We start from the raw sequence: 11,131 nt of genomic DNA on the forward strand, positions 1-11,131 counted from the left end.
AACATGGTTGCACACTTTTACGGTAACTTACTGCACTAAATAATTAATAAATCTTCACCACTAATATTATAGGTATAAGTATTTCTATAAGCATGTAAAGTAAACACTCCCATTACGTTGAAAAGGTCCACACAACATTTCCAAAACTTTCATGCAAAAAAAAAGTTTACGACTCATTATATTAACTATTTCCTTTCGAATAATTAACCAACACTCAGATTAGGCCTTTTCATTTGGACCTGAAAAACCGACCCCCAAGAATCCAACCCGGAACCGAAACTAAAATTATCAAATACTTTTGGTTCAATTTCTTTTTCACAACAGAACCAGACCTGAAACTACCGAACCAAATAGACATAGACTCCGAAAAACCAATCTTAATTGATCCAACCTAGAAAAAACAGTTATGTACCCGATTTAAATACATGTGTATCCAAAACTGTAATTTTAAAGAAATAAGAGGCTTTCAAATTTTAATTATAATGTTGATTCAACTTCTCCTCTTCTTCATCTTCTTCTTCTATGCCTCAAAAATCTTTAAATTTTTAATCTTTATCTCCCAATCGATCCGTATACTTCCGTTCTCTTCGTCATAAATCCCACAATAAAATCTAAATTCATTCCAAGCAATTCAAACCTCAACTTTCCATCTCCCGTATCAGACAATGAAACCGTCAGTTGAACTGGAACTATATAAACTAGAGAATTATAAGAGGAAGATCAATCTACTGATCCCGTTTCTGATATCCTCCTTCCTCAAACTTTCGAAATGGCTTCATCTGCTACTATCGAATCTCAACAACCTCTTCCTCATTCCCCCTTCGCTGCGCTTCGTCTGGGTAAATCTTCTCAATCTATCCATGCCCGCCTGCTCCGTTTTTGGGACTCCTCAAATTTCAGCAACCCCGGTGAATTCAAGGGAATCACTTTGCTTTTCCTTGATGAGAAGGTATACTAATTTTCCCAACAAGCTTTGTACATCGATATCGGTTTTGTTTAACTTTAGAAGTGGTTGTGTTTAACTCATCATAAAATTATGTAGGATTCTATGATCAACGGCATCATTCCTGCTGAACAGGCAAATCACTACCGTCGATCCTTACAAGAAGGTGACATCTACAGAGTTGCCCACTTTGAAGTTGGAATATGCCCACATATGTACAAGAGTACAGAGCATACCTTCCTAATCCGATTCCTCGAAGAAACAACTATTGATCCAATCATCAACAATTGTCCTCATATCAGCCCACAAAAATTCATGGTACGCAACTATGAACAACTCCAGATCCTTGCCAACACCAATTTAGAACTCCCTGGTATGTTTCCAACAAATTTCCTAATTAACTCTAATAACATTCATTCTGAATATATTATAAACTAAAAACTAAACAACTTAAGCTTTTCATCTAATTTCAGATGTTGTTGGTCAAATCCAAACGGTGAAAGGTTATGACCTTAAGAACGCTGAAGTCATTTCCCCCCTTCTCATACGTCTTCGCATTGCCCCGTATGTACACTCATAACTCTTAATTTGAATACTATTACTTATGCTCTCCATGATGAAGCATGTTTACGTTGATTCGTGACAGAAACATCGAAGTGGACGTGACTTTATGGGACACAGCTGCAGCAACGTTTAAGGCAGTCTTAAACTCAGGAGAAAAAGCCCACACTGTTATGGTGGTCACAAGTGTGGCCCCAGAAAAAATAGGAGGCAAGTTAGATAGAAAAACTATGGAAATTAAATTTATGCATTAGTTAACCAACTAATTCTCATTATACAGATAAGCTATACCTTAGCTCCACCCCAGCAAGCAGGTGTTATTTCAGCCCCAGTCTCCAAGCCATCACAGACTTTACTTTGAGGTACAATATCCCTTTTTATGATTTAACTATGTTTGATGTGTGCCTAACTAAAAAATCACACCATTTCTATTCCAGCTTGAGAGGTGTAGTCACCAATTTGGACGACAACACGGAGAACGCTACCTGGCCCCTTAGCTCAATTGGAGATCTCAGCTACTTCCTCTCCAATCCTACCGACCAGGTTACTCATATATTCATGCTTCCAACATAATCATAAAATCTATACCCACTTTAAATAATAATATGGACTTAAAGATCTTTCTTCTTGCTGGCACACAGGAACCTTATTTTGTCTGCAAAGCCCGGATAGTTGACGTCCTAAACAAAAAGGGCTGGTACTACATCTGTTGCACTCGGTGCAGCAAAGAAATGGTCAAATCAGCTGCCTCTCTCCGCTGTGACCAATGTGGTAACACCAATGACACCGGTGTTGTTAGGTAATAATTTTAAATCCTCAGTTTAAAAAAAAAATTCAAGATCTCCGGCATTAAGATCAGTCATATTAACGTTAATCACAGGTATCGTGTTGAATTGTTGGTTGATGATGGGAATAATTATGCAACTTTTGTGGTGTTCGATAAGGAGATGCTCGAGATGACTAAACATCATGCAGCTACTCTCTTTCTGAACGAGGTTTTATTTTCCTCACCCAAAAATTTGTGATAGCTACTACAGTCGCTGAGAACTATTTTGTACTACAGGTCAATGTTGGTCTTGACGACAAACTCCCGCAATGCGTATCAGGACTTGAAGGGCAAACTTTTGTTTTTCATATACGTGTCAAGCCATGCAACTCCACCCAGAACTACAGTCCCTTTACTGTTTCTGCTATCAGTCACAATATTGACACCAAGGTATGAGACTATAAACTTACCGAACTGTCTTCATCTCACTCGAATATTTAAAGTCACATCTATACTTCTCTCCAGGATTTCAACATCAAGGAAGGCCCCTGTGTTGATCTTAAATGTGATGAACCATCCACTTCCCCTCCAGCCAACAACACGTTAACAGCTGAGGTGGAAGAAGGTGAACGCAGCTGCTCCCGTGAGTGAATGCTTGAAAGCAACCAAAAGCGTCATCCCAAGCCTCCAAGTCTTTCTCAGTTTTAATATTACTATGCATTTCAAGTTTCTCTCTTTGCAACCTCTTACTTGCAACGTTGTTTTAGAACTCATTTCATTAATGTACCTCATTCGAGGATAACATTTTCATCATTTTAATTGCTTTAAGGGGATGACGTATTATATGCAATCGCTGTTCAAAAAATTTCATATAATTTCTTCTAACTTCTTCTAAGTTCAAAAAATTAACCAAAAAATTTACAACCCCATCACCATTTTCAGCTTTAACCACTCAAGTTCTTCTAGAAGACACATAACAAACTTCAACTAATTATTCGGAATTGTTCATATATTGAGAGGGTTCACTAATTACTTAATCAAATAACGGAGTCGTATAAGTTATTAATATTAAACAATTGAATATCATTGAAAAACCAAGATTCGTATCATTGGTTCTTTCTGTGTTAAGAATCCGCTTTGTTTTGTGTTTCCTTATTGCAATAAATAAAAAATGCAAATTGAGTTGCTCAAATAACAAAAATGGTGAAAGCCTCTGTTTTAAAACACTTTCGACCTACAACCTCTGCGTTGGTTCCAGTACCACCTTTAAAAAGTCAAGCTAGGTCTTCAATATGATTTCAAGCTATTAAATTAAAGAGCAAATAATAATACTCTTACGGTGCTGAAGACTTAAACTGATGAAACAACTACATTGAAACACATAAAATTATGTAATCTACGGAAACGTGTTCTACACGTTAACATTGAATCACATAAAATTATATAATCTCCGGAGACGTGTTCTACACGTTAAACTGTCGATAAAAAAGCGAAGGGATGAGATAGAGGCTCGAGTGTGGTTCCCCCAAAATCACGTGAACCTGATAACACAATTGCCTACGTAAACAAACCCCTCTCTATCTTGAAGTTTATTTATTAAGTTGACCACAGTCAAATAGATTTGTTTTAATTAATTGAAGTCCCACAAGTACACCCAATATTAAGCTATAAATCTTGAATATCAACATACATAGTTTTTGAAGATTGCTGTAAGTAAAAATTTTAATTCCACAAGATAATTACTACCATAACTGAATCTCAAACGTCATTTTATCATCTCAAAATATTTTCTACACCATACATCATCATGTTAATCGTCTGATAACGTAAAAACACCAAAGTTAAAACAAAAAGACGTGCTCTCACCTGCAACTAAACGTTACGTAATCTAACACTTCAAAGGAAAACTAAATTAGACCTCCTACTAAACTTCTTGACTACAAAGTAGCTCACATATTTTCACAACGAAATCAAAGTAGTTTAAGATGCGAAAAAGAAAAACATGCCAGGAAACATCACCTGAGTGGAACAAACGCCACAAGGAAAACACACCGCTCGGATCAGCCACAGCTTCGCTAATCACTGGTTCCTCCAGCGAGCTTCCAAACCGTAAAGGTCAGTTCCACCCATAAACTCACACTTTTAAAAAAACTACTGCTAACATGTACAACACCTGCAGCTGCCCAGAAAAGAGCAAGGGAAATGCGGCGAGCAATAATCCTATCAAAAAAATCACTCCCAAAACAACCAAGTAAGTAAGGAGATATTCCACCATAGAAACCTCCTCTGTTTAATCGAAATTCCTCTTACTGATTTCAACCAACGTCTGTTAACGTAGGACCCATTCTCCGCTCTAAGGGAAAGAGGTCACAGTCTCAGGAACCCGCATCTAATGGAATCCTCGAATGCCCCTTCTGTCATGCTCTGGTTTGGGAAAAAGAAAAGAAAGGGACAAGAGGTCCAAACAGGACACCACTATTCTCAATATGCTGTCAACAAGGTAGAGTGAAACTCAAACCAGAGACAGAAGCTCCTCCTGCGTTGAAATCACTGCTCCTCACCTCCACCCATTTCCAACATGATATTCGAACTTATAACTCCATTCTCGCATTCACCTCTATGGGAGCCCAGCTTGATCACTCTGTAATGCACAAGACGGGGCCTTTTACTCTAAGAATCCATGGTCAAAATGCCCACAGGATCGGCTCTTTGGTTCCTGAACCAGGACGACGTCCACAGTTCAGTCAGCTCTACATTGTTGATACGGCTAATGAGGTTCAGAATAGACTTTCAACTGTCAAGCGCACAGGCAAAACAGGTCAACTGGATCCAAATGTTGTGAAACTGCTGATAGAAACAATGGACGCTCACAACTGCCTTACTAAGATATTCAGAAAAGCAAGAGACATACATGAAACTGACAGCTGCCAAGATTTCAGTATAAGACTAATAGGCCAGTCAAAACGTAACCGTCAGTATGATATGCCTCAAGCGGATGAGATAGCAGGCCTGATCGTTGGTGACTTTACACAGGATATGGGCGAGAGAGATGTAGTTGTCCAGCACAAGTCATCAGGACTGCAGCATATAAGTGATATGCACCCACTCTTCATGACTTTGCAATATCCAATTCTGTTCCCGTACGGACAGATAGGCTTCAACGAGAACATACCCGTCACGAATACTGATGGAAACACAAGGAAAAGAGAATACATCTCAAAGAGAGAATATTTTGCATACCAGCTGCAAACTCGCTTGGCAGAAGGCATGGTTATTGTGAGATCCAAAAGATTACTCCACCAGTATATCGTTGACGCTTACACATCCATAGAGCAAGAGAGGTTGCGGTGGTTCAGATTGAACCAGAAGAAGATCAGAGCAGACCTATACAACAATGTACAAGATGCTGTCATGAAAGGGGATACGGACGCAAAATCAATTGGAAAGCGAGTCATATTGCCCGCAAGTTTTACAGGTAGCCCACGTTATATGGCTGAAAAGTATCATGATGCGATGGCAATATGTCGGTGGTATGGGAATCCAGACCTATTCATCACCATTACAACCAATCCTAAATGGGATGAGATATCTGACCACCTTAAAATGTATGGCTCTGACGACCCCAATGATCGCCCAGACTTAGAAGCTAGGGTGTTCAAGATGAAGCTTGATGAGTTGATTTCAGATTTCAACAAAGGCATCTTCTTTCCCCGTCCCAAAGCAGGTATTATTCTGCAAAAACATTTTTAAATTATTACACCCAATCAATTCAGTTACCATATAATTTCACTATACAATCTAACCATATCTGAACAAACATATCTGACCTGTTATTTTTTAAAATTCAGTTGTCTACACAATTGAGTTTCAGAAGAGAGGGTTGCCACATGCTCACATACTTCTATGGCTTGACGGTGACTTCAGAAACCCAACAGCGGCAGATATTGACAACATCATCTCAGCAGAACTCCCAGACAAAGAAAAAGATCCAGAGGCTTATGGTCTGGTGGAGCAACACATGATGCACGGCCCCTGTGGGGAAGACAGAAAAACATCTCCGTGCATGGAGGATGGTGTTTGCAGTAAAAAATTTCCCCGCAGCTACGTTTCACACACCCAAGTTAATGAGTCTGGCTACATCTTATACAAGCGACGGCAGACAGAACAGTTTGTTTACAAGGGAAACATCAAGCTTGACAATCAATTTGTTGTTCCCCACAATGTCCAGATCCTGAAAAAATACAAGGCACATGTCAATGTCGAATGGTGCAACAAATCAAGCGCAATCAAATATCTGTTCAAATACATTACAAAGGGTGTTGATAGATCATGCTTCAGGTTCCAAAAAAACCAAGACCAGTCTACTCAGTCGGAGACAAACAAAAAAGAAAAGCCGACCAATGAGATAGATAATTATTTAGACGGGAGGTACCTTTCAGCATGTGAATCGATGTGGAGAATATTTGAGTTTTCTATTCACCACAACACACCAGCGGTTCAGAAAATGCCAGTACACCTCCCTGGAGAACAGACGGCTATATTTGAAGAAGATAAGGACCTTGGGAATGTTGAGAACCGGTACCTACATGGCAGAACTATGTTAACAGAGTGGTTCGAAATGAACAGACTCTACGAAGAAGTCAGGAAATTAAAGTACATTGAGATGCTACTTATGTTTGTCTGGGATAGTTCAAACAAGATCTACACAAAAAGAAAGCAGAAAGGTACCATTGGACGGATAGTAAACATAAACCCAGCAGCTGGTGACAAATATTACTTGCGCATTTTGGTCAGCGTAGTACGTGGCCCTACATGCTATGACGATTTATATACAGTGGGTGACATCACATACAATACCTTTCAAGAAGCCTGCTATGCAAGAGGTTTGCTCGGCACAGACAAGGACTGGCATGACTCGATGTCAGAAGCATCTCAATTCTCATCGCCAAGATCTCTTCGCTACATGTTCGTACTAATCCTCGTCTTCTGTCAGGTCTCAGAACCAAAAAAACTATGGGACCATTCTTGGCAGGACATGGCAGAAGATGTTCTCATGCAGCAGCGACGTCTACTTCGTTTCCCAGACCTCCAGCTATCCCCCAATGAACTACAGCAGTACACACTTATTGAAATAGAATGCTTGCTACAAAACTTCGAGAAGACGTTGACTGAGTTTACGGGGATGCCACTTCCAAACAAAGCTGTTATGGACGAAATCAAACATAAAGCTATGGCGAGGCACGACCAGTTTGACATAGCTGAGGAGGCTATTATCCACGTGAAGCTTTTTGACAAACTCAACCATCAACAACGGGCAGTATATGATGCAGTAATCAACTCTGTTTTTCAGAAGGAAGGCAGGTTATTCTTCCTCTATGGAGCAGGAGGTACAGGAAAGACATTCCTATACCGAGCCATCATAGCAGCTTTGCGATCAAGCAGCAAGAAAGTCATACCAGTCGCTTCCTCAGCAATTGCCGCTCTTCTACTGCCTGGTGGTCGCACAGCACACTCCAGGTTTAATATTCCACTTAAGCTTTTTGAAGATACTTACTGTGAAGTGAAAGCTGGAACAATCCTCGCCAACTTCCTCAGCGAATCAGACCTCATCATCTGGGACGAAGCTCCAATGGCACATCGCCACACGTTTGAAGCTGTTGATCGTACTCTAAGGGACATTTTAGCAGTCACAGATACAACAGCATTGACAAAACCTTTTGGTGGCAAGACAGTGCTTTTGGGAGGTGATTTTCGCCAGATTTTGCCAGTTATTCCCCAAGGTACAAGACAAGAGACAGTCAACGCCGCTCTCAATCGATCGCACCTCTGGAACAACTGTGAAATTTTTCTCCTAACGCAAAACATGCGTGTAAAACCAGAAGAAAAAGCTTTTGCGGACTGGATTCTTGAGGTCGGTGATGGCAGAGCAGCAAAGGAACCTCAGATCCTGGACGACTGTGACCAACCAGAAGATCGAATTCTCATAGACAAAACTATCCTTCTGCCTATAACCTCCACTCCTTTGGAGACTCTATGTTCTTCTGCCTTTCCAGATTTTGCAAACGACTACAAGGATCTCAACAAAATCAGAGAGACAGCCATATTAACACCAAGGAATGTCACAGTTGATGAAATCAACACTTACTTGGTATCAAAAGTTCCTGGAGAAGAGAAGGAGTACTTGAGTGCGGACAGCTTTGCGGAGGAAGAGCAACATTCAGGAGACTTAGATATGACATACCCGCTGGAATATCTAAACTCATTGGAGTTTCCAGGTCTACCGGCGCATAAACTACGTCTGAAAGTGGGTGTCCCAGTCATGCTCCTTCGTAATCTGAACCAAAAAGAAGGCTTATGTAACGGCACAAGACTAATAGTGACACACTTGGGGGAAAAGGTTATTAAGACAGAAATGCTCACATCAACAACCAAGAGAGATCCTATACTGCTACCACGGATCATATTGTCACCACCAGAATCCAACCATCCATTCACCTTGAAGCGACGCCAGTTTCCGATAAGGGTTTGTTATGCGATGACAATAAATAAAAGCCAAGGCCAGACTTTGTCACACGTCTCTCTATACTTGCCTAAACCAGTCTTCAGCCATGGTCAGCTATACGTGGCACTGTCAAGAGTTACAACACCCAAAGGACTCAAAATTTTAGACTTGAACAGAGATGGGGAAAGTAGAACGATATCTAACATAGTCTACAGAGAAGCCTACAACGGACTGCCTCAATCTACCGGTATGTTATCTTCTATCTCCACCTACGCGTTATGCGTCTCCTTATGCTTTCCAATATTATATAAAACACTTAGGTTCGAAGCAAATCAGATTAACTAACACAACCTCAAATCTTAAATCAGACAATCAGATATTCAGTTTAAACGTCCGTGTTTACTTAGGTTCATCAAAGATGACAAACTAAAGGTTCATCTGTAAAAACATTAAGAAAGAAAATCAAAGAGTTTAAGATTCACTGAGAAACTAACATGAAAAAAACAACTTTGAGAACGGCACAGACATCACGAATTGTGCAGTCAAAGCTTAATAAAGTACAGCATTTTTGAGTCCCCTTATACTTAGTGAAAAAAACCCCGAAAATCCAAACCTTCTCTGTTGCAGGTTCAGACGATGACGAAACATCAAAGGATCAATGCGTACGGCTTGATGCGGACTCTGCCTAAGCTAATGTAAGCAACTTCTTTTTCAAATACGCTTTAGAACAATTTTCGTAACCCAAACTCACCGCCTTAAACGCCAATCAGGACAGGAATCGCATGCAACGGTGAAGCTCCCCCGACGACGCAGGAAAAAAGACGACCTAACAGATTTTTTTTTTAAGTTTCAGAACAAATTAAAACTCATGGCCCACAACAATTCGAGCCCAATATTTTTAAACCCAATCCATTTTTTGGACGAACAAATCTGCTTTTATATGTTGAGCATACAAACATTTAAGGAAACAACATTATATTTTCCCCTAACAGAACTAACCTACAAAAAAAAAGACATATAACTATTTAATTAAAAAAATTCAAAAATTTATACTGTATTATATAAAAAAAAAAACCAATTCGCTAAACCTTAGATACGATATTCCAACAACCATAAATCAAATAACACACTACAACACTTAAATTATTTTTCCAATCGCCTTTGTTTCATTGAGGTTTCCTGTTTCTAAGAGTTTTAACCTAGGCAGTTGGTGAAGCCGATACACTATTTTTTTGTTCATCAGATTAGCGTTCTAAGAATTTGGACTTTTCTTAGCGACAACACCATTCAAATTCCTACCCCGCACGCCTTCTCCAGCCACATTACCTCACATTTAACTCTCATTTTTACTTTCCACTTTACTTAACTTCATAACGATGATCCAAAAATGTGTTCATCTACAATGTCTCCGGCCCCGCGCTTGCGCGGGGGCTATGCCCCTAGTAACAATAAATAAGAAAACTATACATTCGGACACGTCAAAGCTGTTGTCTAATGTGTGCGTTGTATTGGTAGGCACATGCCGCATAAATGTTTTAACGGGTCTTACCCAAATTATGTAACCAAACTTATTATACCGTCATATGTGTGCATGGCATATATTAGATGACCTTGTGTATATATTATAGTATATGCATAGTGCATGGTTGGTATAACTGTACCTAGCTATTAGTTTTGGGGATTCGTTAACGTCACTCACGTTGTCACTTCTGGAAAATCTATTGATACAAGAGTTTGATTGGTTAAGAATCAAAAACTTTGATTGGCATAAAAAACAAAAGAAAATAAGGAAAACTGTATACGTAGTTTTTCTATTTGGCCACTAGAATCATCAGATCCATCGATATGTTAGAAGATTCAGGATAACCTAACGTATTAGCTCTATTTGGCCACTACAACAACATGCTTGTCTTTTGGTTGTAATAACGGACCAGATTGTTTTAAATGTCTTTTCCCTTTTTTTTGTAGAGAAAAATATATAGAGAAGGATGAGTCGAACCTGGGGCCCCTTTTCCCTTTAAGCTTTATGATTTTTCAATCTTTCGCTTCTCTATAGAAGAAAATTGTAACATTTTGTAAAGCAGCTTTGTTTTTTAACTAGATTTTAGAAAAAAAAAAAGAAAAACTTAACATGAGCAAAACTTTAATAAATATGATATGTAGTGGTCAAAATAGTTATATATATTCTACATATTAAAATGCAAAGTTATTGTTTTACGTTCGCTAGGGCCTAGGGGTCAAGAAACCATGTGAGCATGTGAAGTGAAAAAAGAAGTTAATGTACCAACAACTCCCCAAGAGAAGTCAGCTGACACTTGCATTATAAAATTTATAAATCAGTTGGTTTCGTATGGATTCC

General features: G+C 39.3%; 3 protein-coding genes across 3 annotated transcripts; all 3 read left to right on the forward strand.

Annotated features, from left to right (window-relative positions):
* Positions 1 to 769: 769 nt before the first annotated feature.
* Positions 770 to 1,865, forward strand: LOC103860103. The gene is made up of 5 exons (XM_033287310.1): positions 770 to 949; positions 1,043 to 1,316; positions 1,417 to 1,507; positions 1,590 to 1,674; positions 1,785 to 1,865. Exons 1-5 carry the CDS (start codon positions 770 to 772, stop codon positions 1,863 to 1,865), a joined length of 711 nt encoding a protein of 236 aa, XP_033143201.1.
* On the forward strand, positions 1,822 to 3,029 carry LOC108871163. The gene is made up of 5 exons (XM_018657328.2): positions 1,822 to 2,047; positions 2,146 to 2,303; positions 2,385 to 2,499; positions 2,568 to 2,720; positions 2,796 to 3,029. The coding sequence occupies exons 1-5, from the start codon at positions 1,895 to 1,897 to the stop codon at positions 2,919 to 2,921; spliced, it is 705 nt and encodes a 234-aa protein (XP_018512844.2). The 5' UTR covers positions 1,822 to 1,894; the 3' UTR covers positions 2,922 to 3,029.
* A 1,226-nt stretch (positions 3,030 to 4,255) lies between these two features.
* On the forward strand, positions 4,256 to 9,461 carry LOC103860104. Its single transcript, XM_033287311.1, has 4 exons — positions 4,256 to 4,385; positions 4,609 to 5,994; positions 6,119 to 9,019; positions 9,400 to 9,461. Exons 1-4 carry the CDS (start codon positions 4,256 to 4,258, stop codon positions 9,459 to 9,461), a joined length of 4,479 nt encoding a protein of 1,492 aa, XP_033143202.1.
* Positions 9,462 to 11,131: the final 1,670 nt, after the last annotated feature.

The sequence above is a fragment of the Brassica rapa genome, chromosome A03, assembly GCF_000309985.2.
Source record: "Brassica rapa cultivar Chiifu-401-42 chromosome A03, CAAS_Brap_v3.01, whole genome shotgun sequence".
NCBI classification, from domain to species: Eukaryota; Viridiplantae; Streptophyta; class Magnoliopsida; order Brassicales; family Brassicaceae; genus Brassica; species Brassica rapa.

Excerpts from the sequence above, each read along its gene's own strand:
- LOC108871163 (XM_018657328.2), top strand. The coding sequence starts at position 1,895 with ATGTTTGATGTGTGCCTAACTAAAAAATCACACCATTTCTATTCCAGC. Across the intron at positions 2,048-2,145 it reads TCTCCAATCCTACCGACCAG|GAACCTTATTTTGTCTGCAA; the intron begins GTTACTCATATA and ends GCTGGCACACAG. Across the intron at positions 2,304-2,384 it reads AATGACACCGGTGTTGTTAG|GTATCGTGTTGAATTGTTGG; the intron begins GTAATAATTTTA and ends CGTTAATCACAG.
- LOC103860103 (XM_033287310.1), top strand. The coding sequence starts at position 770 with ATGGCTTCATCTGCTACTATCGAATCTCAACAACCTCTTCCTCATTCC. Across the intron at positions 950-1,042 it reads TGCTTTTCCTTGATGAGAAG|GATTCTATGATCAACGGCAT; the intron begins GTATACTAATTT and ends AAAATTATGTAG. Across the intron at positions 1,317-1,416 it reads CACCAATTTAGAACTCCCTG|ATGTTGTTGGTCAAATCCAA; the intron begins GTATGTTTCCAA and ends ATCTAATTTCAG.
- LOC103860104 (XM_033287311.1), top strand. The coding sequence starts at position 4,256 with ATGCGAAAAAGAAAAACATGCCAGGAAACATCACCTGAGTGGAACAAA. Across the intron at positions 4,386-4,608 it reads CGAGCTTCCAAACCGTAAAG|GACCCATTCTCCGCTCTAAG; the intron begins GTCAGTTCCACC and ends CTGTTAACGTAG. Across the intron at positions 9,020-9,399 it reads CGGACTGCCTCAATCTACCG|GTTCAGACGATGACGAAACA; the intron begins GTATGTTATCTT and ends TCTCTGTTGCAG.